Source organism: Sabethes cyaneus, chromosome 3 (genome assembly GCF_943734655.1).
Source record: "Sabethes cyaneus chromosome 3, idSabCyanKW18_F2, whole genome shotgun sequence".
Taxonomy (NCBI): Eukaryota; Metazoa; Arthropoda; class Insecta; order Diptera; family Culicidae; genus Sabethes; species Sabethes cyaneus.
The window spans coordinates 153786663-153814421 of NC_071355.1; the positions used below are offsets into that span (position 1 = coordinate 153786663).

The 27759-nt window shown below is 39.1% G+C and overlaps 1 protein-coding gene across 1 annotated transcript in view; it reads left to right on the top strand.

The window, feature by feature from the left end:
* Positions 1-27759, top strand: part of LOC128744064 (tyrosine-protein phosphatase Lar) — a 366801-nt gene that overhangs the window by 183651 nt on the left and 155391 nt on the right. Inside the window, exons 3-4 of the mRNA XM_053840822.1 lie at positions 21275-21406; positions 23366-23524. Of these exons, the coding sequence (XP_053696797.1) occupies positions 21275-21406; positions 23366-23524 (291 nt within the window). The remainder of the gene's footprint in view (positions 1-21274; positions 21407-23365; positions 23525-27759) is intronic.

Sequence of the window (27759 nt, forward strand, 5' to 3'; positions counted from 1 at the left end):
TTCTTTTTCAGGTTTGCCTTGACGATGACCCAATATAGCTAGATTGTACGGAGCTCCGGTATGTTGGGACAGTTTTTATCCCTGGGCACAGTCTGCGCGGTGTTGGTGACATGCTGCAAGGCCTTTGTTCCATTATGGCACGATGCCAAAAGAGACCAAAACAGCACGGAACATTCGTGTTACATCAGCAAAGGTAGCAGACGCTTCTGAAGACACTCGTTTGCGTAACTTTTCCGCTTGATAATCTCATTGCAGTGCAAATGTCCCTTTTCAAGCCACAGCCCACAGATAGTTTATTAAACCAGATATTTCTTAGCAAACTGCGACAGTTTTATATGCTTGAAAATGCCGTTAATACTTTCGTTGCTCGATCACGGTTGTAGACGATACTTCTATTTTGTTTAGCAACCGGACGAAGAGGTTGTAGCTCCGGTTGAAAGCGTTCTCTTTTTATCATCGCAGTGGCTTCCAACCGGCGACTTCACACGATCCACGATTCTTCGTTCCAAATAAACATTCCGAATACTTTTATTACGTTGGTGACAGCTGATTTGGTCTCTTTTAACGATTTCGCTTCTTTACGTAGAGTTAACGTGTGAATAGTTCGGATTTTCACGATGCACAAGCAAAATTTCGATAGGTTGCTCCTCTTGCTCGGACGCTATTTCGATAACTGAAGATTTTGAGAACCGACATTTTGTTTAACACTTATTATTATGATTATTTATTGTATACTAGCTGATCCGACAAACTTCGTATTGCCACAAATTAAACTGTGTTGTACATAAATCGTGAATCTCGGATGACCTTTGCCACAATCTCGAGTTTTGCAAGTTTCTGAGGAGTTCATGGGTGTTTTAATATACAAATTTTCCTCACAGTAAAGTAGAAAACAACTCCCCAACTTCTAGAGCTATGAGAAAATTTGTATTTCATTTGTATAGCAGCCCCCCCTCCTAGAGCAGGGAGAGGTTTCAATTCACCATAGAAAACATTTTTGTCTTCAAAAACACCCACATGTCAAATTTTTTTCCATTTGCTTGATTAGTTCTCGAGTTATGAAGAAATTTGTATTTCATTTGTATGGGAGCCCTCCCTCCTAAAGTAGAGAGAGGTTTCAATTAACCATAGAAAAAATTCTAGCCTCCAAAAACACCCACATGTCAAATTTGATTCCATTTGCTTGATTAGTTTGCGAGTTATGAGGAAATTTGTGTTTTATTTGTGTGGAAGCCCCCCCCCCCCCCCCCTCTTAAAAGGGAGAGGGGTCATTATTCCCCTCCTATAGAGAGGAGGAATCTCAATTCACCATAGAAAAAAAATTGCCTACAAAAACACCCACATGCTAAATTTGGTTCCATTCGATTGATTAGTTCTGGAGTTATGCGGAAATTTATTTTTCTTTTATATGGGAGCCCCCCTCTCCTAAAAAGGTAAGGGGTCCTAATTCATCATAGAAAAAATTTGTGCCTCCAAAAACACTCACATGCCAAATATGGTTCCATTTGCTTGATTAGTTCTGGAGTTATGAGGAAATTTGTATTTCATTTGTATGGAAACCCCCCCCCCCCTTCTCCTAAAGTGGGGAGGGGTCCTAATTCACCATAGAAAAAATTCTTGTCCCCAAAAACACCCACATGTAAAATTTTGTTCCATTCGCTTGATTAGTTCTCGCGTTATGCAGAAATTTGTGTTTCATTTGTATGGGAGCCGCCCTCTTAGTGGGGGAGGGGTCTCTAGCCATCATAAGATCCTTCCCTGGCCCCAAAAACCCCTATATGCAAATTTTCACGCCGATCGGTTCAGTAGTTTTCGATTTTATAAGGAACATACGGGCAGACAGACAGAAATCCATTTTTATAGGTATAAATATTCATCGGAAAAACGGTCCACGTGAACACTTATAAACAAATAAATAAAGCTAGGGGTTACTTAAAAAAAATTAAAACTGTCTCGAAAAACATTAGGAAAAGCAAACATACAATAGTACCGGTTAAACAACAAACACATTGATCTGATGAGCTCATTCTGTACGTAGTCTGTTCTGTGTTGCTGGCGTGTCATAGTATTCCAATGTCTGCGATGGCGTGACTGTACATTGATGTTCTTTATGGTGAGAATCCAAGGTGCATCGAATTCTCCCACTAGAACTTTGCCGACGAAGGTCGTCCTTTGCATGCTTCGCCGCTTTTCAAGGGTGTCCATTCCCAGGAGACGGCTTAGTGCTTCCAACGGCGATAGCTAATCTGGATTTCGCCATGGAAGGAATCTCCAGGCATGTTTTATGAACCGTGATTGAATCTTTTCGATTCTAGCTGCCCAAATGCTACGAAACGGGCTTCATACAATCGCTGCTGTTTCCAAGAACCAGGCTGAAATAAAAGTCGCGCAAGCAGTATGAGTCGCGGAGCTCAGCTGAGACGCAAAGATTGAATCCAAGATTTCTTCGAGATTTGGCAATGATGTGACTATAATGCTTCCGAAAGCTCAATTTAGAGTCTAGCATAACCCCAAGGTCACGTATTACGTTTGTTCTATCTACGTGTTTGGTTCCTCTCGTGAACGTCCATTGCATCGGGTACTTTTTTCTTAGAAAGGTGATCACTGAGTATTTCGCTACGCTAATCACCAAAACTTTGCGTTTGACCTAGTCGTTCAATTTGTCGATGACTTCTTGTAACAACTGACAGTCAGTGGAGGTTTTGATTAGCCAAAAATGTTATGGTCGTCGGCATACAGAAGTTTGCAACCTTCCGGTTAACATTGGCATACATTATTGAAAAATATGATAAACAGTAATGGCCCTAAATTACTGCCTTGTGGGACCCCTGAACGGTTGAGGAATTCTTCTGATTTTGTTGAGCCCAGTTTTATGCACAGTCGACGATCAGTCAGGTACGACTTGAACCAGTGGAGCAAGTTTGTTGACACACCCACACGGTCATGCTGCTCTGGTGAGATGTAGTGTTGTGCGACCCGAAAAAGTTCCTTGGTAATTATTCTGGAAAAACTGCACGTGAAGCATAGATAAATACAGCACGTTCAAATAAATTAGTATCGCCATGATAAACGCAAGAAAAGAGAACCGAAGAGAATCTGTCTATGCTGCTTGGGACTTTTTGAAAACTTTCGCGAAAAATGTCAAAGTCATAATAAAGACATTCTACACGCACACACCTACAAAATTAGGTGTGTACAGGTTTTTCAGTTTAAGTGGTCCCAATTTCCACCGTAACACCCTTTATAATAACTGAAGAGCTTCTAGTAAATTGATAGAGTATCGCAACACAATTATCCATCGTCATCTAGTTTAACTCATATGCATGTACTCCATAAAGTTTTTTAATAGTCAATGTGCAAGCGTAAACAAAGTGAAAGCAAACTATTGTGCTATGTATGCCCATCCTGTAGATGTTTTATGATTTTGGATGAGTGGAATGATTCCCACTGTCATTTTTTGTTCATTAGCACACATGTCAGTTGACAAGTAGGTATTTGTGTTTTCAATCGACAGCTGTGCTTTAGATCTTGGGGATGACCAGTTGAAAAAAATTAATTGAAATTTTTTGAACAAGATAATCTGTTCTATAGCTGTCATCTATTTGAACAAGTGTCATATAAAAACACAACTTCTTTACGACGGAATGTTCTTTATTTCGTTCCAAAACCAAAATCAAGTAGCAAGGTTACAAACAGCCCAAAAGTGTTCGTTCGCATAGACTGAAGCTACGATGAACGGACCCCGGCCCTAGGGATACCTACCTCGGCTGCTGCACGCTGATTTTTGTCAATGCTTCTGTTTACAGAGGATTATGACAAGCTGCAGCTTTACTTATGGTTTTGGATGAAAGATCATACTAAAGTATGTGTGTGGGTGTGTGTGTGTGTGGGTGTGCTTACGCTAGGAAATGAGAATTTTGGCCATGACGTTCCTGGTTGCAGCAAAGACCAGGTTTCAAAAGTTGAACAATTTCCATAATGAAATCCCCTGACGTCGTTTACTTGCTGCTCTATTGATGTATGTTGGGTAAATTGCCGATGTTATACAAACTCGAAGTGTGGGGTACTGCTTAGCAGGTTGAAGTTAGAGTACGGAAAACAAAATGGCACATGTGCGACGAAAAATATATTCTAGAGGGGCAGGTGAATGACAGGATATGGGCCGTTTTCACAAGCGGGATGCACTTATAATCCGTTTCTCTAGCCTAACGCAAGCTGTAGCCCAAAAGGGGACAATCCATTTACCGGAGGCTGCCGTATCTGTCTTCGTTTAATAGGATGCCAAGAGTGTGCAGTAGAAGAGTTTCGCATACAAATCCCATGACAAAAGTTTCCGAATGTTCGTATATATACAGCTGCATTTATATGCACACAGATATTATCTCATATGGTGAGTTCTTGCACTTCTACGGACTGGCTGCAGGTTGCGGATATTCCATCAACTTTGAACGACGTCGGCAGTCAGTCGTGAGTAGACGAGGAAAATTTAATCGAAAATGGAAACAGTCGGTCTCTAGGCGATCAGTTTTCACAGGTCTTCCGTAATTATCTTAGCACGAAAGAACACAATTTTGTGCAGCGTTCGGACATCGAACTTTTGGTGAACCTGACCGTTTCGTCTTCTCACTTTGGACTGATATATGTATGAACCATTTCATTACTTTAGCTGCTCAAAATGGTGCATTCATACATAAACGGCGTATGCCACAGTGGGATTAGTCTTGGTTTAGTTTTGCCCACCAAATATTTTGAAACTTTGCAAACAAATATTTAGAGAGTAGATCGTAAAAGCAATTGGTAAGTTGCATTTAAAATCATTCACAAATCTGTGGAATTATTTTGGCTTGTTCTTCACTCTGAAGGTCTTTATCCACACTTATGTTACGACACGTCGACCGACGGGGATTTGAGCTTTGCCATCCTGGCCCGAAAACTGTGCCGGAGCTTCCGTGACCTCTGACGGTAAAGTACAACCGCAACCGTTCCACCGCACCGCTAGCAGCCGGCCACTTTGGTAAGGAATGTGACGAGCACTGATGAAGCGGGACGACGAACAACGTCCAGTTTTGGGGGAAAATTTATGGCCCAGTCTACTCTTCATGCCGTCGACGTCGTCGGTCGTCGTGCAATAAGGATGGTGCATGGCACCAATAAATCTTGTGCCGGTTCTAAATCAAGATGATCTGCCCGAGAGAGTTTAAGAAAAACGCAGCTGGTCGGATATATTTCCTTTTGATTTTTCCTTCCATCGGGGCTTTTTTCTGCTGTATTATAGTGGCCTTTTGGCACGAAAGGGCATCTGGGACCTCATTTGGGGCAGTTTATATTTTTCCAACATAATGGACATATGATAAAAAATATATTTAATGTTAATAATTCCGAAATAATACAACTATGGATAAGAAATAAAACTCTAAATTGGATTAATTTATCTTGAAACCCTTACCTATGCCAGGCTCTTTTAATAATTGGTTGTTCGATCGACCTGTTTTGTGGTTCACACCAATTATTTTTCAGAACCGCAACAAAACAGTAAATGTCCGCATGAGATGCATAAGGACACTGGACACAGAGTTCCAGTTTCCCCATTCAACCTTACGTGCATAAGAGCTCTACTGTGCTATCACAGTAATGCAGCTGTACGGCTAACCGGTTGAATGGATGACACGCCAGAGTAGATTCATAAACCAAGTTAAAAGTTCACTTTACAACGCAGTCCGACTGATGGCGAGAAAAAATGAACGTCGAGATATTTTTACAGATAATTTTTGCTTTTAAATTAGTCCTGCAATGTAAATTTCAAAAGCACAGCCAGCTCGGTGATGATTACACCACGGACTGCCAAGTGGTTATAGTTTTGAAAGTCGGCTGATGACGCTGATAACTACGGCATCTCTCGGGCGATGAATGGCGGCGGCCAATTAGGCGACCATTCTGAACCCGTAAGCAGCAGCAACAGTAATCTGATGAGCAAAACCACGCAATCCTGCAATTAGATGGAATTTCTGTCGCTGTTTCTAGAGTGTTTCCAATTACTTTCGAAATGGTAATGCTTGAAGTTTGCGACATTAGCTCGTATTGAAACGACGACCGGTGAGTTATTTATAGTCGGTATTGGAAATGATCAACCATCAGTTGGATTTTAACGAGAAAAAAGTTTCACTGACTTCCTTTTGAGTATTTTTCTCAGAATCCTACGATATTTTATATGAACTAGATGAGAATTCTCGCTAAAACGGGGCCACTACTGACACGAGGACTTCAAATATTGGGACTTTTACGCTTAATTTGTAGAAAATGGTTAAAAATAAGAATTACACTTTTAATACCTCGAAGCCAAGGGGCCTAACAGTTTAAAAAAAGGTGAATTTTGAGCAAACCTTGAGATCTATATCATGTGATATTTCATAAATTTGCCATAAAACAACTAATAAATGACCCGGTTCTGAAAGGAGAAGAACAGGGCTTTTAAATTCTTATTTCTTATTCTTATTCTTATGAATACTATCACAGCCACTATAAAGGATGCCTGGAAATAGTTAAAATTATTTCTTGTCTTAGAAATATTTCAAACTATTTTCTTGTCAGTATTGACATGGATCTGGCAGCAGGGTTACCGTTGATACGCGCCTTTCAATTGCTCTTAAAGTTTTAAAAATAATTGCTGTTTTTTGAAGATCGGTTTCATACAAGTGGTACAGCTATGTTATATGAGTGTCACACTTGCGGTGTTTTATCAAGTTTAGTGATTTCGAGTGCAAATTAATTAAATTTGAAATAAAAGGAATGCTCTTTGTGGAATATTGTGTTCTATAGATATCTTAAAAGGCCTTATCGCTTTGCAGCAGTGGTCGTATATGCCTTGTACTAAAAATATGATTGCAGTGTGTTAGATTATACCTGCTACAGTGCTCGTGAAGGACCGTAAATCATTAGTTGTGAAATATGTTGCTGAAACTTTTAGACCAATGCGCTTGGTACTACCGCCGTCACTCAGTTGTGGTACTATAGTTACATTGTCACTGTAGTGTCGCTTCTCTGTGGATCAACATCTTGCATACATCTATACATCCAATAGTTTGGGTGCAATTTGAAACTGTCCTGATCGAGTAGAGCGTTTGCTAAAGTGGTGGAAGGACTGAGTGTATTGATATGCGTTTGATTGCGTAAGTGTGGGTGGTGCTCTTTCTCGATCAGGCGAATTCGTTTTATACACGGCTATACATCTAATAGTTTGGGTATAATTTCGTGCGTTTGTTTGAAAACATAGCTTTGGCTAGAGTAGTGTGAATGAGTACACTGATGTTCTCTAGTAGCATTACTCAGCACGCTTTCCTTTACGTGAACATATGCAGTGTCTGTATCTAACAACGGAGCTCAGCTGATTGGATACGGCTATACATCAAATAGTTCGGGTGCAATCCGGCTACTACCATCGTTTGATACAACCTAAGTATATTGGCTTAAAATTGAATTGTGCGCTCGACTTCTATCACGCAGCGCACACAGTGCAGTGCTACTGTATGCCCGTCTGTGTTGTTGTGCTCTCTGAGAAGATTTCCAGTTGCATGCGGCTATACATCCAATAGATCTAATGCGATCTGTGCGAGCCTTCCAGATAGAACGACACGACAGCGAGGACAAACGTATGTCTGAATGTTTTGATTGTACAATATAGGAGCGCTGTGAATTGCGGCTTACGTAGTATGATAGCACGGTGATTTGTAAGTTTAAATGCATATTTAAAGTACAAGGTAGGTTTTTATTTACACATTTCTGCAAGCGGTAACGGTAGACTGTCACGAGCCGATAGAATACACTCCACAAAAAGCATCTTATCACTGCGCACGTATCTAGTTTGCGTTAGCGCACTCATTTAGAAATCGCAACCAAACTGTACTGCTGTATGAATTCGTTCATTCACAGATTTTAAATTAAATAGCTACTGGATTGTTTTTGTTTTATTTAAATTTTAAACTTTTCGACGATGATGGTAGAAAATGAAATTCATTGCGTGGAGTGTAACAAGAAGGAGGCTGATCCCAATAAAGTCATTACGTGTTTATACTGTTTTTCTAGTGCGCATTTTAAATGTCGTAATATAAACGGCAATGCGGTTAGACGCATTAAAGAATCTCCCTATTTCTGCTCATCGGATTGTTCAGCTACGTACCAACGAATCATTAAAATGAATCATAACAATCAGTCGATGGTTTCAGCACTTGCTGCTGAATTAAAAACTGCTGTGGCTTGTGAAATGGAAGATGTAAAAAAAGAAGTAAAACTTATCACTTCTGCAATTGACGCATCCCAGGAATTTTTGTCTTCCAAATTCGATGATATTCTTGCAGATTTTTTAGAACTGAGGGCCGAAAACGAGTTGTTGAAACAAGAGGTCAATGTGCTCAAAAAGTCGAACACCACTCTCACTGAGGTCGTTCGCAAACTTGAATTAAATGTTGACAAATCCAATCAATTGACCACTTGTAACAACGTTATGTTATTTGGCATCCCAGTTACAACCAATGAGAATACCTCCGAACTTGTAGGGAAAACTTTAGCCTCCCTTGGAGCATCGTCAGGGATTGACTCAGTAGCATCATCTAGTCGAATTTTTGCAAATACTAAATCTGGTAATCCTCTAGTTCCGATTAGAGTTGTCTTCAAAAACGCAGAGGCAAAAGAAGAGATTTTTAATAAAAAGAAATTGAAGGGACAGTTATTGTCAACGTCAATTGACTCTTCTCTTTTACTAAATGGGAAAGCTACTACTATTTCAATTCGTGACGAGCTAACGCCGCTTTCATTAGAAATTATCAAGGAACTTCGCGAATCTCAGAAAAAACATAATATAAAATATGTCTGGTCTGGTAGGGGCGGTGTTGTACTTGTGAAAAGGAATGAAAGTAGCAAACCTGAAATCATAAAAAATCGAGTGGATCTAAAAAACTTTATGTCACGTTTAATAAATTTGTCCGTTTCATCTCCCTCTCCAAAAAGAATAAGAAGTACTACTGAAAAAAAATTAAAATAATAAAAGTTATAAATGCTAAAAAAAATTTGTAAACCAACATTATAAAATGGATACTCCACAAATACAAAATAATCTTCACGAGAGCATAGATGATTTTAAAACACAATATCAGCATGGTAATGGTAGAAGCTTACGGATACTTCAGTGGAATATTCGCGGAATGAATGTATTGGAAAAATTTGATAACATACTATATTTTTTAAACGATTGTGATATAACAGTGGATGTAATTGTAATTGGCGAAACATGGGTGAGAGCGGATAGTGCTTCAATTTTTGAAATTCCCGGTTTTCAGTCCACATTCTCATGCAGGGAATCATCTCATGGGGGGCTGGCGTTGTACGTTAACAACAAAATAATGCATAACATTAAAAATAATTGTTCTTTGGATGGATTGCACACCATTCACGTTGAGCTTTCTATCGATGGGTCTTCCTTCGATGTTATTGGTGTCTATCGACCACCTTCCTTTGATTTTCATAGATTTCATGACGTCTTGGAAGGCTGGTTGCATGATGCAAAAAAAAACACGCCATGTCTCATTGTAGGAGATGTAAACGTCCCAGTCAATCTGATTGGCAACAATGTTGTGATTAAATATAAAAATTTATTGGAATCATATGGCTTCATATGCTCAAATTCAATTCCTACTCGGCCAGCCAGTAATAATGTTCTTGACCATGTAGTATGTAGAACAAGTGACGCTTACCGTCTACGCAATGATACGATTGCCACCAACGTAAGTGATCACTCGCAAATTTTGACTTCAATAAATCTTGCTGGGAGACGACAAAAACAGGTTCTTACTAAAAGAATTATTGATAATGTGAGGCTAACTACGATGTTTAATGATTATATGAACAGTATTGTATGCGTGGATAATGTTGAAAATTGTTTTTCAGAAATAATTGCGAAATACAATCAGTTGCTTACTTTGTGCACAAGAACATTTACGACTGAAATAACTGCTAAAAATGAATACTGTCCGTGGATGACATTTGAATTATGGAGGCTAATGAAGATTAAAACAAAATATCTAAAAAAAGTAAAAAGAAACCCTTACGACGCGAACCTTCGAATAATGCTTAATCATGTGACAAGAAAAGTTGAAGCCACAAAAAAACAAAACAAGAAATCATATTATAAAACGCTTTTGAGTACTACTTGTCACTCAAAACTTTGGAAAAATATAAACACAATCTTTGGGAGGGAAAAAGGAAAGGAAACAATAAATTTATCTCAAAATGGAAGTAAAATTTCTGATGCGCAGCACGTCTGCGAAATTTTCAATAATTATTTTTCTAATATTGGCACCAATCTTGCGCGTAACATATCAAATCCTTTGAACGTTAGTCCTACTAGCAACGTTAGATGCGTCTCTAATACAATCTTTTTACGCCCTGCAAGTATTAATGAAGTTACTGCTCTAATAAAAGAATTAGATGTTAATAAGAGTTCAGGCCCGGATAACATTCCAGCAAGAGTAATAAAGGGTAATCCCCAAGCATTTGCGTTCATTTTGTGTCAAGCCTTCAATAAAATTCTTGATACTGGTGAATATCCCAACTGTTTAAAAATTGCTAGAGTAGTACCAATTTTTAAAGCAGGAAACACTTTAGATGCCTGTAATTACCGTCCAATATCTACACTATCGGTCTTTAACAAGATCCTAGAAAAACTACTTGTAGCTCGATTATTAGATTTTTTGAAGGCAAACAATGTTTTTTACAAATTCCAATACGGCTTTAGGCAGAAATGTGGGACTACGACAGCTATAACAGAGCTAATAGACTACATAGTCAGCGAAATTGAATCGAAGAAACTTGTTGGAGGGTTATTCCTTGACCTTAAAAAGGCCTTTGATACCTTGAATCACAATATTCTCTTAAAGAAACTGGAATTATATGGAATAAGAGGAGTGGCAAACAATGTCATTCGCAGTTACTTAACACAAAGAATGCAATATGTAACGATTGGTGATGCACGAAGCACACTCCACAAAATTGATGTAGGGGTGCCTCAGGGTAGCAATATCGGTCCACTGTTGTTTTTGATTTACATCAACGACATTGGCAATTTAAACTTGAAAGGGACACCAAGGTTATTTGCAGATGATACGGCATTATTTTATCCTTGCGTTGACATCGGCAGTGCGATATCGTCAATGGAGCATGATTTAAAAGTTCTTTCTGACTATTTTGATGCTAATTTACTGTCACTCAACTTAACGAAAACAAAATATATGGTTTTCCACTCACCTAGGAAAAAACCCGCCGATCACGTTAACCTATGCGTCAACGAAATATCTATAGAAAAAGTAGATGATTTCAAGTATCTGGGTGTTTACCTTGATGCAACGTTGTCTTGGGACCGGCAAATCAAACATATGCAGCAAAAAATTTCATCATTAGCCGGCGCAATGAGAAAAGTTAGCTACTTCGTTCCTAAACACGTATTATTAAAATTCTACTATGGTTGTATTCACTCCCAAATTCAGTATCTAGTTCTCGTGTGGGGCCACGCCAGTAAATCGAAAATTAAGAAAATACAAGTTTTGCAAAACAGGTGCCTGAAAATAATATTTCAACTACCGATACTTTACCCAACGGTTCAACTCTACACAAATAATAGCCACACAGTTTTACCCATCTTAGCCTTACGTAATATACAAACTGTTATTCACATGCAGAAAGTTTTACATCAACCAGGCTATCACCATAATATGTCTTTAAACACTGGTAATAGACTGCAAAATACCCGACGAGCAAATCTCATACAGCGTGATAGAGCCACAACAAATCTTGGTCAGACGCGAATTTCATTTTTTGGTCCTTCAATTTACAACGCTCTGCCTAACGAATTAAAACAAATCACCAACATCGATCTGTATAAATACAAAATTAAACAATATTTTAAGACAAACATAATCAATTATATAATTTGAGCGTATCAACCATGCCTATGTAAAGTAAATCGTAAATTAAATTTAACTTCTCTCTACCAGTAGCTGAATCAGAATTATTATTAGTTATAGTTATGCTGGGCCCCTTAAAAAGGAATATTAAATTCCACTGGGCGCCCATTAAATAGTTTTTAAATAATTTTATGTATCCTCTTTATGTTTTCCTCAGCTTAAATTAATTTCTTTGTTTAGTGTGTTGTCCAGTTCTCTTCTAAGCTGAGGTTTCTGTAAGTGTCCGATACCAGGGGGCTCTCTGTGTGAGCTTTTTGGTAACGGGGGTGAGCGGAGGGTTAATTATAAAAAATAAAAAAAAAATATATACATCAACAGGGGAGGAAGAAACGGGGACGTCTCGTACCAACCGTTTCTGTTCAATTGTTATTGATTAGTTTTCATGTTCGTTGGGAGTATTCAGCTAGTAAAGGTTAAATAATACTCCGGACCCTCGGGGATGAACTTATGGCACTTCAACCATAAGCCAGGCTGCAATAGGCCAAGGTTATAGCGCCTTATTTCGCTCTCTGAAAATAGATAAGACGCACCAGCTACCGAAGTGTTAGAAGAGAATAAGAAATAAAAATAGTAAAATAATTGTTCAACTAACCAGCGTAAACGAAGAAATGAAAAGAGAGCATTCATAGTCAAGCTTAATCAATTAATTTTACATATAACTGATTATTAATATGCCTACGTTATAATTTAATAATTATTTAAAATTGGTTGAAAACCAAATTAGCGAAAGAAAAAAATAAAATAAATAAATTTAACACCATTGAAAATTGGTAAGTCAGATTAAAAAATTGTAAAATTCGGTATTCTGCATTCCGCATAAAGAAAATCATAGTAATGATAAATAATTAAAGTACGAAACGACCTCACCGGCATGTATTTGCAAAATGTCCTCTTGCTCGTTCCATCAGCACAGTGAGATGTGAATTTGCTGCCATCCTGCTGTCAGGTTGGAAGGAACACGAGGTATATAGCATAGGGAAAAATCTTCGACTTCGTGGTTGTCGGCGTTCGTCGTTGCCAGGAGCTCGGGTTCGGCAGAGTTTGATTTTCCTTCAAAGTCAACCCCAAAACTAACTGAACAGCAAGCACCGCATCAGCACGAGCATTACAAAGATCTTCTCTTCATTCACTAAACTTAGAACCAAACACGACTTAGAACAGCACATAATTTTGTACGCGAAAAATGCACAAATTATCACTTGCATATTAGTTTGAATAAAAAAACGAAATTCTAAGACTTCAACTAATTTTCCAGCGAAAAAAATTTCTCGACCGGTCTCTGTCACAGCTCACTGCGTTCCCAGGAGAATAACAGGGCTTTTAAATGGAGTAAAAACTTTTTTGGCGGCCATCTTGGATTTGGTCGCCATATGGGATTTTATCAAAAAATCGCCGTTTTCACCATGTGCCCCCCAACCGATTTTCATTTTAAGACCCCAATGGTGGTTTTAGCTTCAGCTAAGAAAAAAAGCTGAGAAAAAATGCTACAAGAAACATTTATAAAATTAGGTGTGCAATTGCATTGACTGAATAAAACAACCAGTTATTTGTAGCAAGGTTCACAATTTTCATATAATTATTGTGATATTTCCAAAATTTGCCATGAAACAAACTACAAACGACACGGTTTTGTAAAGAGAAGAGATAGGGCTTATAAACGAAGTGAAAAAAAAATCGGCGGTCATCTTGGATTTGGCCGCCCTGTTGGATTTTATCAAAAAATCGTCCTGCATGGTACCTCTAACCGATTACAATTTCAAGACCACCATCGGAAAGCTAATAAAAAATACTACAAGAAACATTCATCAAGTTAAGTGCGCAATTGCATTAACTAAATAAAACAATTAATTTGTTGTAATGACAGCTTGCCAAATCTGGCCAAAACATCACGGGATGGTGATGGGATCGAATGAACGGTAAAATTTGTTTTTGGAGACTCTCCTTTTGGTACAGTCCCGACGACATTGTCTTATTTGTAACGAAAACTTTCGTTTTTCTGCCACAGCTGCAAATGCCCTGCCAAATCATAAATTTTCGTGCAAATTTGTCAGTAAAAACAAATTTAAATTTGGAACATCCCCCCGAGTCGTTGCCAAATAAAATTTTTTATCTGGCTCTTACCCAAAGCCTTGACATAGGGTTAATCGTTTATCAGAAGACACACGTCAAACTTGGTTAGCACCCGGTCGTATAACTTTCGAGCACGGATTTTGGCCACTGTTTTATGGTTCGGTTTGGCTGTTCACGGAGAGTTCGGACACTCCAGACAGGGCTTGAAAAGCGATCGCAAATTGACTGTGACTGCGTGAATGCGTACGCTTTCTGTGTTCAACTTGCGCTCCGAAGATGATCATTTGCCGCTGCCGCCTACAATCGATGTGATCTCTCAAGAGAAGCCAACAGTTGTTCTCTGGTTTTGTATTTATATTGAAGAGTGTAAACTGCAAACTGACTGGCAGCATAAGGTGATGCATATTTTCGTTTCTCTTTTTGTCTCCCAATCGGCTACCCATAGTAAAATCGGTCCGACGCAAGCAAAATATTCCACTTTGTCTGACAGGGTCCAACCGACTACTTCCATGCACATGTAGCGGCTGTTTTTGCATTATTGAATCATACGATAGCTTTTTTTAGTGTGGCGACTGCCAGTCAAAAGACTTTTTTTTTTATTATAGTCACTTTAACAGCTTAGGTCATCCGTGACATCCGCTGCTCCAAACGGTAAAAGAAATGATCGAAACGAAAATGTAAAAAAAAATCAGAGGGGTTGTGTACAAGACACGACCGCATATATAGGTTACGCAGGACTACGTAAGTCTCTTTGTAGTGATAGTGGCATGTATTCATACTTGTAATCATTCTATTCTTCATGTATACATGCTATATGCAACATATATACATGCTACTTGCGTTGTATGTAACATTTATCAAAGTAGTAATATTGCATACGTTCAATTCTCAAAAGATTGTGCATTTGAAAACAATTTAACAAAATCAAGAACACAAACTATTGCTTTCCTGCTACCTGACTGAAATTAAAGATTGTTTTTATTACCCATGGTTCCCCACGTTGAAGAGATTTTACCAATTCAATTCTATTTTATCAACAGCACATCTTTTCACTACACTTCTAATGAAACGGCAAGCATGCGTATTCATACAGAGTCGTATTATAACCGAACAGTACAGCTGTAGCACATTTTTCCAACACAGATATCAAATTCACCGAGGTTTAATCGTCTCGCAGTAAAGAATTTGCGATCTGTTAGGACAACGAACTTGTGTCATTTTTTCTGGCACACTTCCCTAACACAGACATCAAATTGGACTAGGTTTAATCGCGTTCGTAAGAAATCTTTTGGCACGAGGGGGCTTCGCTACTCTCTCTGGCGTACTTCCCAAGCAAGGACATCAAAATGGTTGAACCGCGGTGTTAAGAAATCTTGTTGAAATGAGGAAACTTGGTCACTTGTTTTGGCTTACTTCCCAAGCACAGATATCAAATTGGTATAGGTTTCGATCATCGTAAAGAATCTTCCAACCAATCACGAAGCGCGAATTCTGGTAAAACATAGGTTCATTATTTTCAATTTTTCAATAGTTCAACATCAAGAATCCATACTTTTCTTCATTTGGGTCAATTCTTAGAAGATTTTCCGATCGATTGGTGTAAGAATATTGAAAATCGATCGGAAAACCGCTGAGCTATTAACGCTCAAAACCTTTCATTTTTCGTGACGCTCGCATTTTTCGATTTTTTGGAATGACACCCTATCTCAAAACTTGCCGTAAGACGTAGTCCTACGTCAAAAGATCAGAACGCATTCGTTCTGCTGTACAATCGGGGGTATGACTGAGCGAAATACCGGTTGTGTTATGCATAGCGTTGGTATTCCATCACTAAACAGACCGTGTGATTTTGAATGCCTGGTGGTGTGAGTGCGGTAAAAAAAGGATCGGTTGTTTCCCTGATTCCAGGAACCAAGTTTCTAATCGTTATCCATTAATCGTTTCCTTGTTCTTTGCCGTATACCGAAACCCTCATTTACCACAACAAACGAAAATGGAAATACGGAACGAATCAATAAGCATAGAATTATTGATTCGTTCCGTATTTCCATTTTCGTTTGTTGTGGTAAATGAGGGTTTCGGTATACTACCCAGGCAACCAACAAGCATTAAAATAAGCAGTAAATCAGTCGTTTATTAGCATCCCTGGCGTTTTATACCGCGGGTTGTTGTTTATCAGCTTTTTGACTGCATAACTGTTGTAATTTGTCATCCACAATTCTATTTAAATTCTTCTTGTTGGTAACTAGCTGCAAATGTGCATTGTCAGCACTATAAGAGGGCTAGCAGTAAATTAGCCGCATATTTTGCCAAAATAGCATTTAAGTAGCATTTATGGCAACTTGGAAATGCTTATTGGTTTTCTGGGTACCTTACCGGGGTCGTGAAAACTACATCCCGTTGAAGGGCCTGCCATCTTAGGTATAGCTTGCAGGATACAGAATTTCATATTCAGCCGCTCGCTCCGAGACAGTTGCTGTTTGAGCCGCTCGTGACCTGGAGAACAGGCTAGGAAGTTCGCACGTCCTAGCTTAGCTGCTCCGGTATGCACATGAAGCAGTTCTAATTATGGCCATCGATCGTCATCATTTGACTTAGATCTCCGAGGAGGACCTAGGTAAGACCTTGAGAGAGCCAGGGCTATATATCCCAAGTAACAATTTGGGTTTTATTACACTCTTAACCACCATAAGAGTACAATAAAACTGACATTGTTGCTGGGGACGCTTCTTCCTGATAACTCTCCCTATCTCATATCTGCACTCGTATTTTTAAGTGGTCAAAAGTGACTTTTCTTATGTAAAAACTACAAGGTATACAGCCCTAAGGGTTGTACGTAAGCGTGACGTAGGACTATATCATATCATTAGATCTGAGACTTATGTAAATAGCATTTTTGGCATATGTATGTTTATAAGAATCTGTGAGTGCTATTGTTTAAGTGAATGTTTAACAGAGCGAATTATTCAAATTCGATTCTTCATTCAATGGTGGCTTTGACAACGCCTGCAACCATTAAGACAGAGATTTCTTTTGAAAATCACTTGTGTGCATTACAAATGTTAAAATAGTAATGAATGACCAGCCCACACATTATTGTATTAAATATGATTATGTGTAGCTTGACATGTTTCAATAATTTTACTTTAACATGCTTGTGGCCTTTAAAAGGGCCATTGGTTACAAATAACATTAAAGCCAAAGCACGTTCATCGCAAATATGACATGCCATTCGAATATCCTTCTCTTTTGACGTAAATGGCAACTGGCACGTAAGTTAGCGCCGTCGATTCACTGTATTTTGCTCCGAGAAGGTTTTACTAGTTTACTTTCCCAGCTTACCACTTGTTGCATAGCAGAAAATATGGCACATACGAAAAATTTCTATTTCATTTGTATGAGAGTCCTTATCATCAGGCTTCATTTTCGGTTTTTTTGCTCAGTAGATGCTCAATTGACCTTACCGCCTTAACGAAACAGAATTCGAAAAAGTAGTGTAAGGGGAAATTATAGAGTTAGTTATTATCTAAAATATTGTTGAAGAAAGTATAGTGTTATCTTTTGTATTTACGGCGCTATGGGACTGCTACCCCGTTTCGCACCCACAAACGCTATTTCGATGTCCCGAAAAAAAAAATTACATTAAATTTTATAGTAGAAATAATGCGTCTAGAATAGTCTTTATTGTCGACATTAAAATTTGTGGTAAATTTATTGTAAAAGTGCCACAAATTTAAATTTTATCAAATTTTTGTTTCTTATTTTATGGAATGGAATTAGCCATATTTGACGAGCAACATTTCAAAAGGTCCAATGTGCAAATGAGAGATTCTCTTTGCGTCTCCTCTCTTACGCTTATTACGGCGGCATAAATGCACTTGAATGCGTCTATTTTGCATGAAACGGTTGCTGGTGTTATTGGAAACCTAATCCTTTAGAAAAATTGGGTTGAAATGCTTTTATACTTTTCTCGCTCGCTAAACTAAACTCGCTAAAAAACGCTAAACTCGCTCTCTAGAGCCAGGAAGTGCGTAAATTAGTTCAATTTTTCTCTTTAAAGAGAGGCTTTATTACACATCTCTCGCCAGTATCACTGATATTAATTGCCCTGGTAAGAGATTTCATTGCTGGTAAATACAGAATTAAGTAGCAAAGAAAGAGTGTGAAAGGGGTCTAAGAATAAACATCGAATTGCGATAGGATAGAATTTAGTTATCAAAGCGAACTCAATAACCTTGCGGCTAAACAACCCTTCCAGCAAACGGTTGGTTTCTCACTGAAAATGCTCTCAATAGAACAAGTACTGTTCGTAGAAAATCATGCGCCTCCATTATATTGTATGCGGTGGAGGTACATATTTCATACGATAATTTCATTGCATTGGTGTGGTTGTTGTTCGTTTATTTTGGCGAAATAAGTGGAAAAATTGCATTTGAGTACCATGCCAAGTGGATATTCTTAACTTGTTAAACATTTTTGCGTATTAAATCACTAATTAGCCATTAACTTTCAAATCCGGAAAAATTTTGTCCCCGAATTTAAAACCACCATCACCAGTTCCACCGGTTCTGACACAGTGCTATTACCCTTGAACCAATTTACCATTTATTGATAATAATTACAAAAAAAAGTGCAGCATCTTTTCCACTAATGACGAGCATTAACGCTGATTTCATCAACGCAGAGACCCCCATCGCGTTCTATAGTTCTTGCATGTAATGAGCAAAGCGTGCACCACCCTGGAGTCCACCTCACCTCACCGCACCGTAGCAGACACCCTCGGAACCGATGGGAAGCGGCAAAAATTTTCAATTTATGCTACTCACTTGCCGCTCGCTCGCTCGCTCTCTGCAAGCTTGCAGAAGATTGTTCGAGTGTGCTTGTGAATGTGTATCATATTACACCCAAGCACATATATTTATTAGAAAGAGTTGCATTCTCCGCACCGAGCCATCGCCGGGACAGGGACCAGGACTCACACGTACAGTGCCGGCAGGCAGATCTGCTGGGTGGCCAGGCAGCACAAGTTAGAGTTGTTTCCACGTCGGCAAGGCTTGATGAAACTAATGACTTTTTCAAATTAATCCTCTGTTCGCTCCATTGTGAGTGAGGCTAGTTGATTTACAGTGGGTAAAAAACGTAGCATGAAACTTGATGTAGAGTGTATTGTTGGATAGTTTTGTTTTAATTATGCATAGCTTTAAATATTTTCAGCTTTGTTTAATTAATACGGAGAAATTAAATAAATGTTTTGCCAAAATCATTCCACTGTGATTTTGCTGCCGGAGTCCGCACAAGGAAGCCGAAAATGGTGTGGAAATTAGTTTTTCGACTTAACTAATGAAGATAGCTGTGGTATGCTTAGACAGAAAGTTCCGTAATTACGATGTTGAACGGTGTGCTCGATAGAATGTAACACAGATATTCGTATTGATCGCTGGTGGCGGACTACAAAACCTTAGTGTTGCACCTGAGGAAGTGGCCGCATGTAGCCATCATCATTTTGATTACTCATCTTGTTTATACAACCCTTGCGTGACCTCTCGTGCTGGCACGAAGTAGCTGATTTCGTTTCGTGGTAACCCGCTTCTCTTACATAGTTGTTGCAGTAATGGAATTACTGGCACAATACAGGTTGGAGTCATGTTCGCAGTCACTGTAAAGGCTGCTTTGTCGGGTCATGCCAAAACGCGATAGCAGGGATGGACCTGCTTAATAAATTTATTAGTCTTTCGTCCCCGGTTTATAGTGTGATAGTCTAAAATAACAGCAACTAACCTCGCTTGGGCCGCACATTAACGAGGGTAAATTATACGATAGGATGGCCTAGACAAATATTAATTTCTCTGATGTCAATAGCTCCAATGTAGCAATTTATCTCTATTTGATGTACAATCTGTTGTTCACATTATTAAATTATCTTCCATTACAGAAACGTTGCGGGTTCTTTACCAAACAAGCAGCTTATAAACTTTATGTTTTCCTTATATAGATTCGAATAATAAAGTATTACGCTTCAAAATTTTTATGCTATCCACATGACTGCCACTCATTCGCCGCTCATTTCGTTTAACAGAAATGGAAATCAGATTCTTTGCATTTTTCACAATTCAACTTATTTGGTCGTAAAAAGTAATTCCATCGTTTCTTTCTTCGAGCAGCCAGGCGGGCGCTCTGGTTTATATCTCAATTAGAAACCTCCAAACCGTGTCGGTGGAACGTTTGGGGAAATTGTATTCAGAAACGAAATTCGTCTCATTTCTTAGTTCACATCCGCTAGCTCCAGCAAACAAAATCCAAAAACAGTACTCGAAGAAGAGCCGTCACTCGGCCAACGCAAAGGTACGCCCAGCAAAGAGCATTAAAAATTCATGTAACGTAATTTTGGTTAATTATACCTCCCCGGATGGTTAATTGGAAACCGGTCCTACGGCTCTACTCCTACAACCTAGATAAACCGGCGGAATGTAATTTGAATATAAATTGTATTGTATTATCAAGCGTTTGTAAAACGTATCCTCCCTCGGTTGTTTGAAAAAATGCGTCTAGCTGTGCAACCTTTGGTTGATTAAAAGTTCTTCCAACAGTTAAATAGTGAGCCGAAATTAAAACCGGAGAACATTTTCTACCAAAGCTCTACAATCAACTTCCCACAACCGAATATTCAGAAAATTGTTTAATTGTATACGTGTAGGAAGCTAACCAAAAATAAGCCAGCAACAACGAGTCGGTCTCTGTACCTTTTCAATTGGCATTTGCCAGCACCGAACTCTGAGAAATCACCCGCTAAATTAAAACCCAGTATCTAGCCAACAAGCATTTGCTAGTTTAATCATGCGGAAATTCGCTCAATCGAAACACAAAAACTCCATTTATCTTAAAACTTCCGCCGCAGGCAGGTGGTGGTAGTTGATTTTTCTTCCTCTTCACCGATACCTTCTGACTCAGCGAACTCTTCGTACGTCGAACGAAAATCCTTAACCGCGCCGTTGTTGTTGTTTCCGTCAACGTTACAGATGGGAATTTCTCCGATTTTCCCTTCATCTATCTGACACGTAAGTGGTTTTTTAATACGGAGGGTGGGGAAAAATCTATTTATTCTTCTTCGGCTCAAATGAAGCCGGAGCAAAAAAGCTAATTTTGCAAACATTTAACACTTCTTCACCTTTTTGTTTTGCATTCCATTTCGCACACAGATCCACCGGAGATCATCAGGAAGCCATCGAACCAGGGCGTCAGAGTCGGCGGCGTGGCAACGTTTTTCTGCGGTGCACGAGGTGACCCCCAGCCGAACATTGTCTGGCGGAAGAATGGAAAGAAGATTATGGGTGAGTAGAAACGTTCGGATAGGTTGTAATAAATTGAAGAATGCACTAGATCATTGTATTTCCGGGCAGTATTGCGACAATTTTTATTTTTATTTATGGTGGTGTCGAACAACCAAACACCATCAAAATTAATCGCATTTCAATCCTTTCGATGAGAAAAAGGTAACAAGTTTAAATCTTCAACCAACCCACTTCCGTCAATTTCTTCACTATAGCATAATGTGGCTGCAACTTTGAATTGTTACTTCAAAATTAAAAACAGAATTGCAGAAAGACTACACGGTTTCTTCACAGGCCGCTCTACTATGATAAATTTACTGGAATTCAAAGAATACTCCGTGAATGCATTTAATGATAGAAATCGTGTAGAAGCACGACATAACTGACATAATCAACGGAAAGCTTCAAGGTCAAATATCGCCATACACGAAGAAAACGTGGTCGCTTTGCTTCACAGACAGGGACGACAGTTAAATACACCTGCTGTTTACTAAAGTGATTTCGGTTACTTTATTTTTAGACAAAAAAGTGACAAAGCGCTCTCGTCCCAACAGGTTGAAGTTTGAGACGTTCAGACATACACTATCTTGATATCTGTGCTTGGGAACTATGCCAGAAAAAGTGATGAAGTCTTTCCGTCCTAACAAAATTTGATGTCTGTGTTAGGGAAGTGTGACAGAAAAAGTGATAATTCCATCATGATTTCTTAGGACTGCAATAAATCTAGTCGTATTTGATCTCCTGAAAGTGAACAGTTATTAAAAAGTGAGCGACCAACCCTATCTTTCGCCCGATTGTATCCACATGTGAAAAAGGGGTTTACGCAATGTTCATGCACGTGACGAGACGCAGCAATTTTCAAATCGAGGAAGAATTAGCAACTGCCTGATCCGAAAACAGATTTTGTTTGTTATTTTACAATTAGTTGCATGCAATTGTTTACATACTTTCCATTGCATTGTTGTCAAGTGTGAAATAACTGATAAACACAGTGTCAAAAAGAATTATTAATGTGCAGAAGACGTTGTTAATTGATGATATTTTAACTATCATCATTTTTACTCGTTGTTCGTTGAAAGGCAATTATATTTAAAATCAACGTTTCGCAATAAATGGTGCTATGCATCAACTATTTGCAAAGAAATCGCAAATATGAACCAGTGGTAAATGATAACCCAGATTATTTAATATTTCTTTCCGTTCAATCGTAAGATGTGCGTCCAACGACAAGTATTTTATGTTTTGAGCACGATCCTTAAACCAGTTAACATTCGTTTCAAGCCAGTTATCTAAAGTTGACTAGTTGACTAGTGCTATAAGTCACACCAAAATTTTCAAAATGCGATATCGTCGCCAATCACCAGAAGTATGATTGTGGCACAGACCTTCATAGTTTTTCGTTGGATTCACGATCAAAACTGTTGTCCCATGATTTGAATGTTAAAAAGTGACACAATCTTTCCCGCTGCTGTGCAACCTTGCTGAATAGCATTGCAAGCTACGATTATCATTGAGTAGTTATTGTAATAAGCAACCATTGCGTATGACGTTACAACAATGACAGTGATGAGATCGGTTTTTTTTTGTTTTAAATTTAGCTACTCCATAGCGATGCGGATGGTTTCTTCCATTACGATTTGCTGACGTGTGCGCGATGAAACTTTTACCATCCAAGCATATCAGCTAATAATCGGTTTAAAATGCGTTCGTCGGGTTCAAGTGCCGGTTTCGGATTTCCATTGTTTAGCTGACAATGTGTGACAACTCATGCAGCGCGCTGGCTTGCCATACACACCGGTAGTTTGCCCAGTCACCTGAACTAATTATAATTGAATACACACGTATCCATTTCACTGCACCGGAAATAGAGTGGCAACCGAACGGAAGTGCACTTGTGTGACTAAAACATTTTATCATCCATCTCTTTCCAACTCATCGTTTCCTCTCTCCTTCCCGCAGGTACCCAATCGCGCTACTCGGTGATCGAATCGAACGGAGTGTCGATGCTGCGCATCGAGCCGGTACGCGCCGGACGAGACGATGCACCGTACGAGTGCATGGCGGAAAACGGCGTCGGGGATGCAGTTTCCGCCGAGGCAACCCTAACGGTCTACGAACGTAAGTATTGCTGTGTTATTAGCAGCATACAACCTGCCGCCACCATAATGGCACCACCAAACAAACAATTTACGGCAACCGTATGGGCGGTTTTGGGTATATTTCGATAATTTATGCAATATGACAGTGTAAAATCATATTTCATTCCAACGGGTCATTAGTATGTATTCTATATTCTAATATTAAATGAACATAGGGTGATCGAAAATTTCTCAGTCATCAAAAGGAGAAGTGAACTGATTTTGATAGTTCGCATACCATTCGTTTCATTACATATTCGACAATTGCGTTGTCTTCATTAAAATATTGTTTCCTAAAATTAGTAAAAATTACCGAAAATTTTCAAGGTCAGATTGTGAATTGAAAACAGCAGTCAAACGACAGCTGCAGGTGCATCGGACTGCATTTTCCAGTGTCTTACCGACTTTACACAACATAGTGCGAAAAGTAAATTTGTAACGAAACTCAATAAAATACTATTTAGATTTAACAACGACCAGAAAGACCAGTCGGTCTTATACTGGGACAAAGCTTTCTATAGCTGTTTCGAATCGAAAGTGTGCTCAAAACAAACGAGCGTGCGCGATTAAAGTTTATGGCGTGCCAAGATCAACCATTAGATCGCAAATTAATTAGCGGAACGGAGAGAAATTCGATTTGGTCCTACGACAACGTGGACAGCGTTTAAACAGAATGATTTAGAAGCATGGATTTTTGATATGCAGAGAAGAGGATTTCCGATAGCTAAAACAGTTTATCGAAGCAAATTCGCGTCGTAATATGTTTACTAAAGAACGCCAGGGTTTGAATCATTGTTGCCAGTAATACCACAAATCCACCACAGTTAAATACAACATCTGTGTACTGTGATATCGATTAGTTTCTTTTTAGAAACAAAATACGAAGTCTTCTCATTCCAATGGGTAGCAGATTTTTTACGTACGAAGACAAACCACAAACCAATTTGATGTCTGTGTTGGAGAAGTGGTCTAAAAGAGTGACAAAACCTCCTCGTCCAAACAGGTCATAGATTCTTTACGACGATTAAACCTAAGCCAATTTGATGACTGTTTTGCTGATATGCTGCTATTGACAAAAAAGGATTGAATTGGTAAAATGTCTTCAGCGTGTCTGAAGGGTTGGTAATAAAAACAATCTTTGATTTCTGTAAGGACAGCAGTAGTTTTGTTCTTGATTTTGTTAAATTGTTTGCAGATGCATATCGACAGGGCAACTAAAGAAAAAAATATATGTTTTCGATCTCATTGTTGTACCACAGAAGGTTTGAAAGTACTAAGTTTAGGAAACTTATACCTGTATTGGAAACTGCATTGCTCGGTTTTAATGGTGGCGTTTTGGTCATGGCATTTCTATCAAACTAGGGCAGAAATATTTTTAACTAGCTTTTTTTTATCAAGCTTGAACGTTCTTGATCGTTTGGTATCTTCTTGGTATCATTAAGGCCATTGCAAATCATTTTCAAAGTTTTTGTCAACCCTCCCCCCCTTGGAAATTGGCTTAAAAAATCAGAGGGCAAAACAGTAATTTGTAGGATATGAGTTAATTTTTTTTTGTAAAATCAATTGTCTGTGGGCTCTACATCCTGAAAACCTCGAAAAATGAATGTACGAGTTGAGTTAACGCTTCTAGCACGAAATAGAAATGGAAGTTCAAACAGTGGAATTTCCGAAACTCGGCCAAAAAAATTTTCTTTCGTTTTTGTCTTTTAGTTCGTAGATTTTTGCATGAAAAATAACAACGTATTTATTAAAAGCAAGAATAGATTTGGTTTTAACGTTTAAACTTTAAGTAAAAATGCCTAAAATCCATATTTTTTTTCGATTAATAAATTCTCTTTGTTTTTTTCGCCCCCCCCCCCCCCCTTCAGTGGCCCAACACCGGAGGGACAAAAACTTTTTTAAATATTTGTAATGGCCTAACTCATTTTTTGAAATTTTGGCGAGTTGGTCCGGTCTGATTTAACACCGACCATATGATATCGCGACAAACAATCGAGTTGAGCAGGCGAGTCGAGCAGTCGAATCGAATGGTTTAGTCAAGCAGCCGGGTCAAGCGGTTACGTCAGACAGTTGAGTCGAGCAGTTCTTTCGAGCAATCGATCAGTTGAGTCGAGTAGTCCATTCAAACAGTTTATTCGAGCAGTTGAGTCGAACTGTCGAGTCGAGTAGTCCGGTGGAGCAGTTGAGTCGAGTAGTCCAGTCGAGCAGTCGAAAGAAGCAGTTAAGTCGAGCTGTCGAATCAAACAGAAGTCAAGCAATTGAGTCGAGCAGTCTAGTCGAGCAGTTAAATCAAGCTGTTTAGTCAAGCAGTCCGGTCGAGCTGTTGAGTCGAGCAGTCGAGTCGAGCAGTTGAATCGAGTGGTCGAGTCGAGCGGTCAATTCGAGCAGTTACATCGAGCAGTCCAGTCGAACAGTTTAATCGAGCAGTTAAGTCGAGCAGTCAAGTCGAGCAGTTGAATCGAGTAGTCTAGCCGAGCACTTGAGTCGAGCAGTTGAATCGAATGGTTTAGTCAAGCAGTCGGGTCAAGCGGTTAAGATGAACAGTTGAGTCGAGCAGTTCATTCGAGCAGTCGAGTCGAGTAGTTGAGTCGAAAAGTCTAATTGAACAGCTGCGTCATGCAGTCGAGTTGAGTAGTCCAGTCGAGTAGCCCAGCCGAGCAGTTGAATCGAGCAATTAAGTCGAGCTGTCGAATCAAACAGAAGTCTAGACTGCGCAGTTGAATTGAGTAGTCTAGTCGAGCAGTTGAGTCAATTAGTTCAGTCGAGCAGTGGAATCGAGCAGTTGAGTCGAGCGTCGAATCGAACAGTTGAGTCGAGCAGTCTGGTTTAGTCGAGCAGATGAATCATGCTATCCAGTCAAGCAGTCCAGTCGAGCAGTCGAATCGACCAGTCGAGCAGTTCAATCGTGCAGTTAAGTCGAGCAGTCTAGTCGAGTTGTAAGTCAAGCAAATGTGTCAAGCAGTCGAATCGAGTAGTTAAGTCGAGTAGTCCACTCGAGCAGTTAAATCGGCAGTTAAGCCTCTTATGACATCCTGTCAGAGACCTGGTTTTCGGTACAGACATAAGCCTCTTATATAAATAGAAGATTACTGTTTTTAGAATATTATGCCAATACGATTTTTAACATAAAATTTTTAGCAAAAAAATATTAAATTAATATTTTTTTGTTGCTCAGTATTGAAAACTGAGACTTCTCTTTAAAAAAAATGAAAATAAACTAATTAATTTTCTTGAGTAAAATTGCCATAATTTTTTATAATGTCTTACCCAACTAGCATTTTCATATGTATACTAAAGGTACAAATGAAAGTTACGTATCGATAAATATTATCCAACAAAATCGTATTCGATGCACAAGACCAGCTCATACGTACTCGGACCATTATCTCGTAGCTGTCCAACGAGGCTGATATGACTGAGCATTGGGCGGTTATCAGCGGAAAGAGTAGCTGCAGAGTACTCTCAGAAAACTGACGAGCGGATCGGTAAACAACGTGGAGAGAACCTGAACAAACAGTGGTGGCACTTCCACGAGACGATCAGTATACTACTGAGTAGTATCAGTCAGTAGTGTTGGGTACTTCTCCTGCACTAACTTCCAGTGAGTGATTTGGCGCATAGTGCCAACAAGTGACTGATGAGAAGAATCGACCCAGAAATCACATATTGGCTGCAACGGTGACATGGCAGAGCAGAGTGAGATACCGAGATGCTAAGGCTGCCAAAATGAGACTTGTCGTAAGAAACATCAGCACTAGGATCGCATTTTTGCGGAGGCGGAGAATTGCTTTGAGAGGCTGGATATGAGAGCTTCTTCAATGCGATCAACGGAATCAGAAACCGGACCGTGCCAACTCCTGTTATGTGCAATTACAAGGAAGGAAACCTGATTACCGAAAGATCGGAGGTGGCTAGGCGTTGGAAACAACATTTCGATGCATTGTTGAATGGTGAACAAGATGGAGCGGTTAACAGAAATGGGATAACGATTAAGGATGATGGACAAGCTGTGGATCAACTCTGAACGAGGTTAGACAATGAAAATGGCAAAACAGCAGAAAAGGACGGCATCATCGCCATCAACACCGGCATCAACACGAATGCATCTATTACCGAGGCATTACTCTCCTCAATTCTACATACAAAATGCTTTCCCGCATCCTATTTCTCAGACTGAGGCCGTTGCAGGAAACCTTTGTTGGCGAATATCAGTGT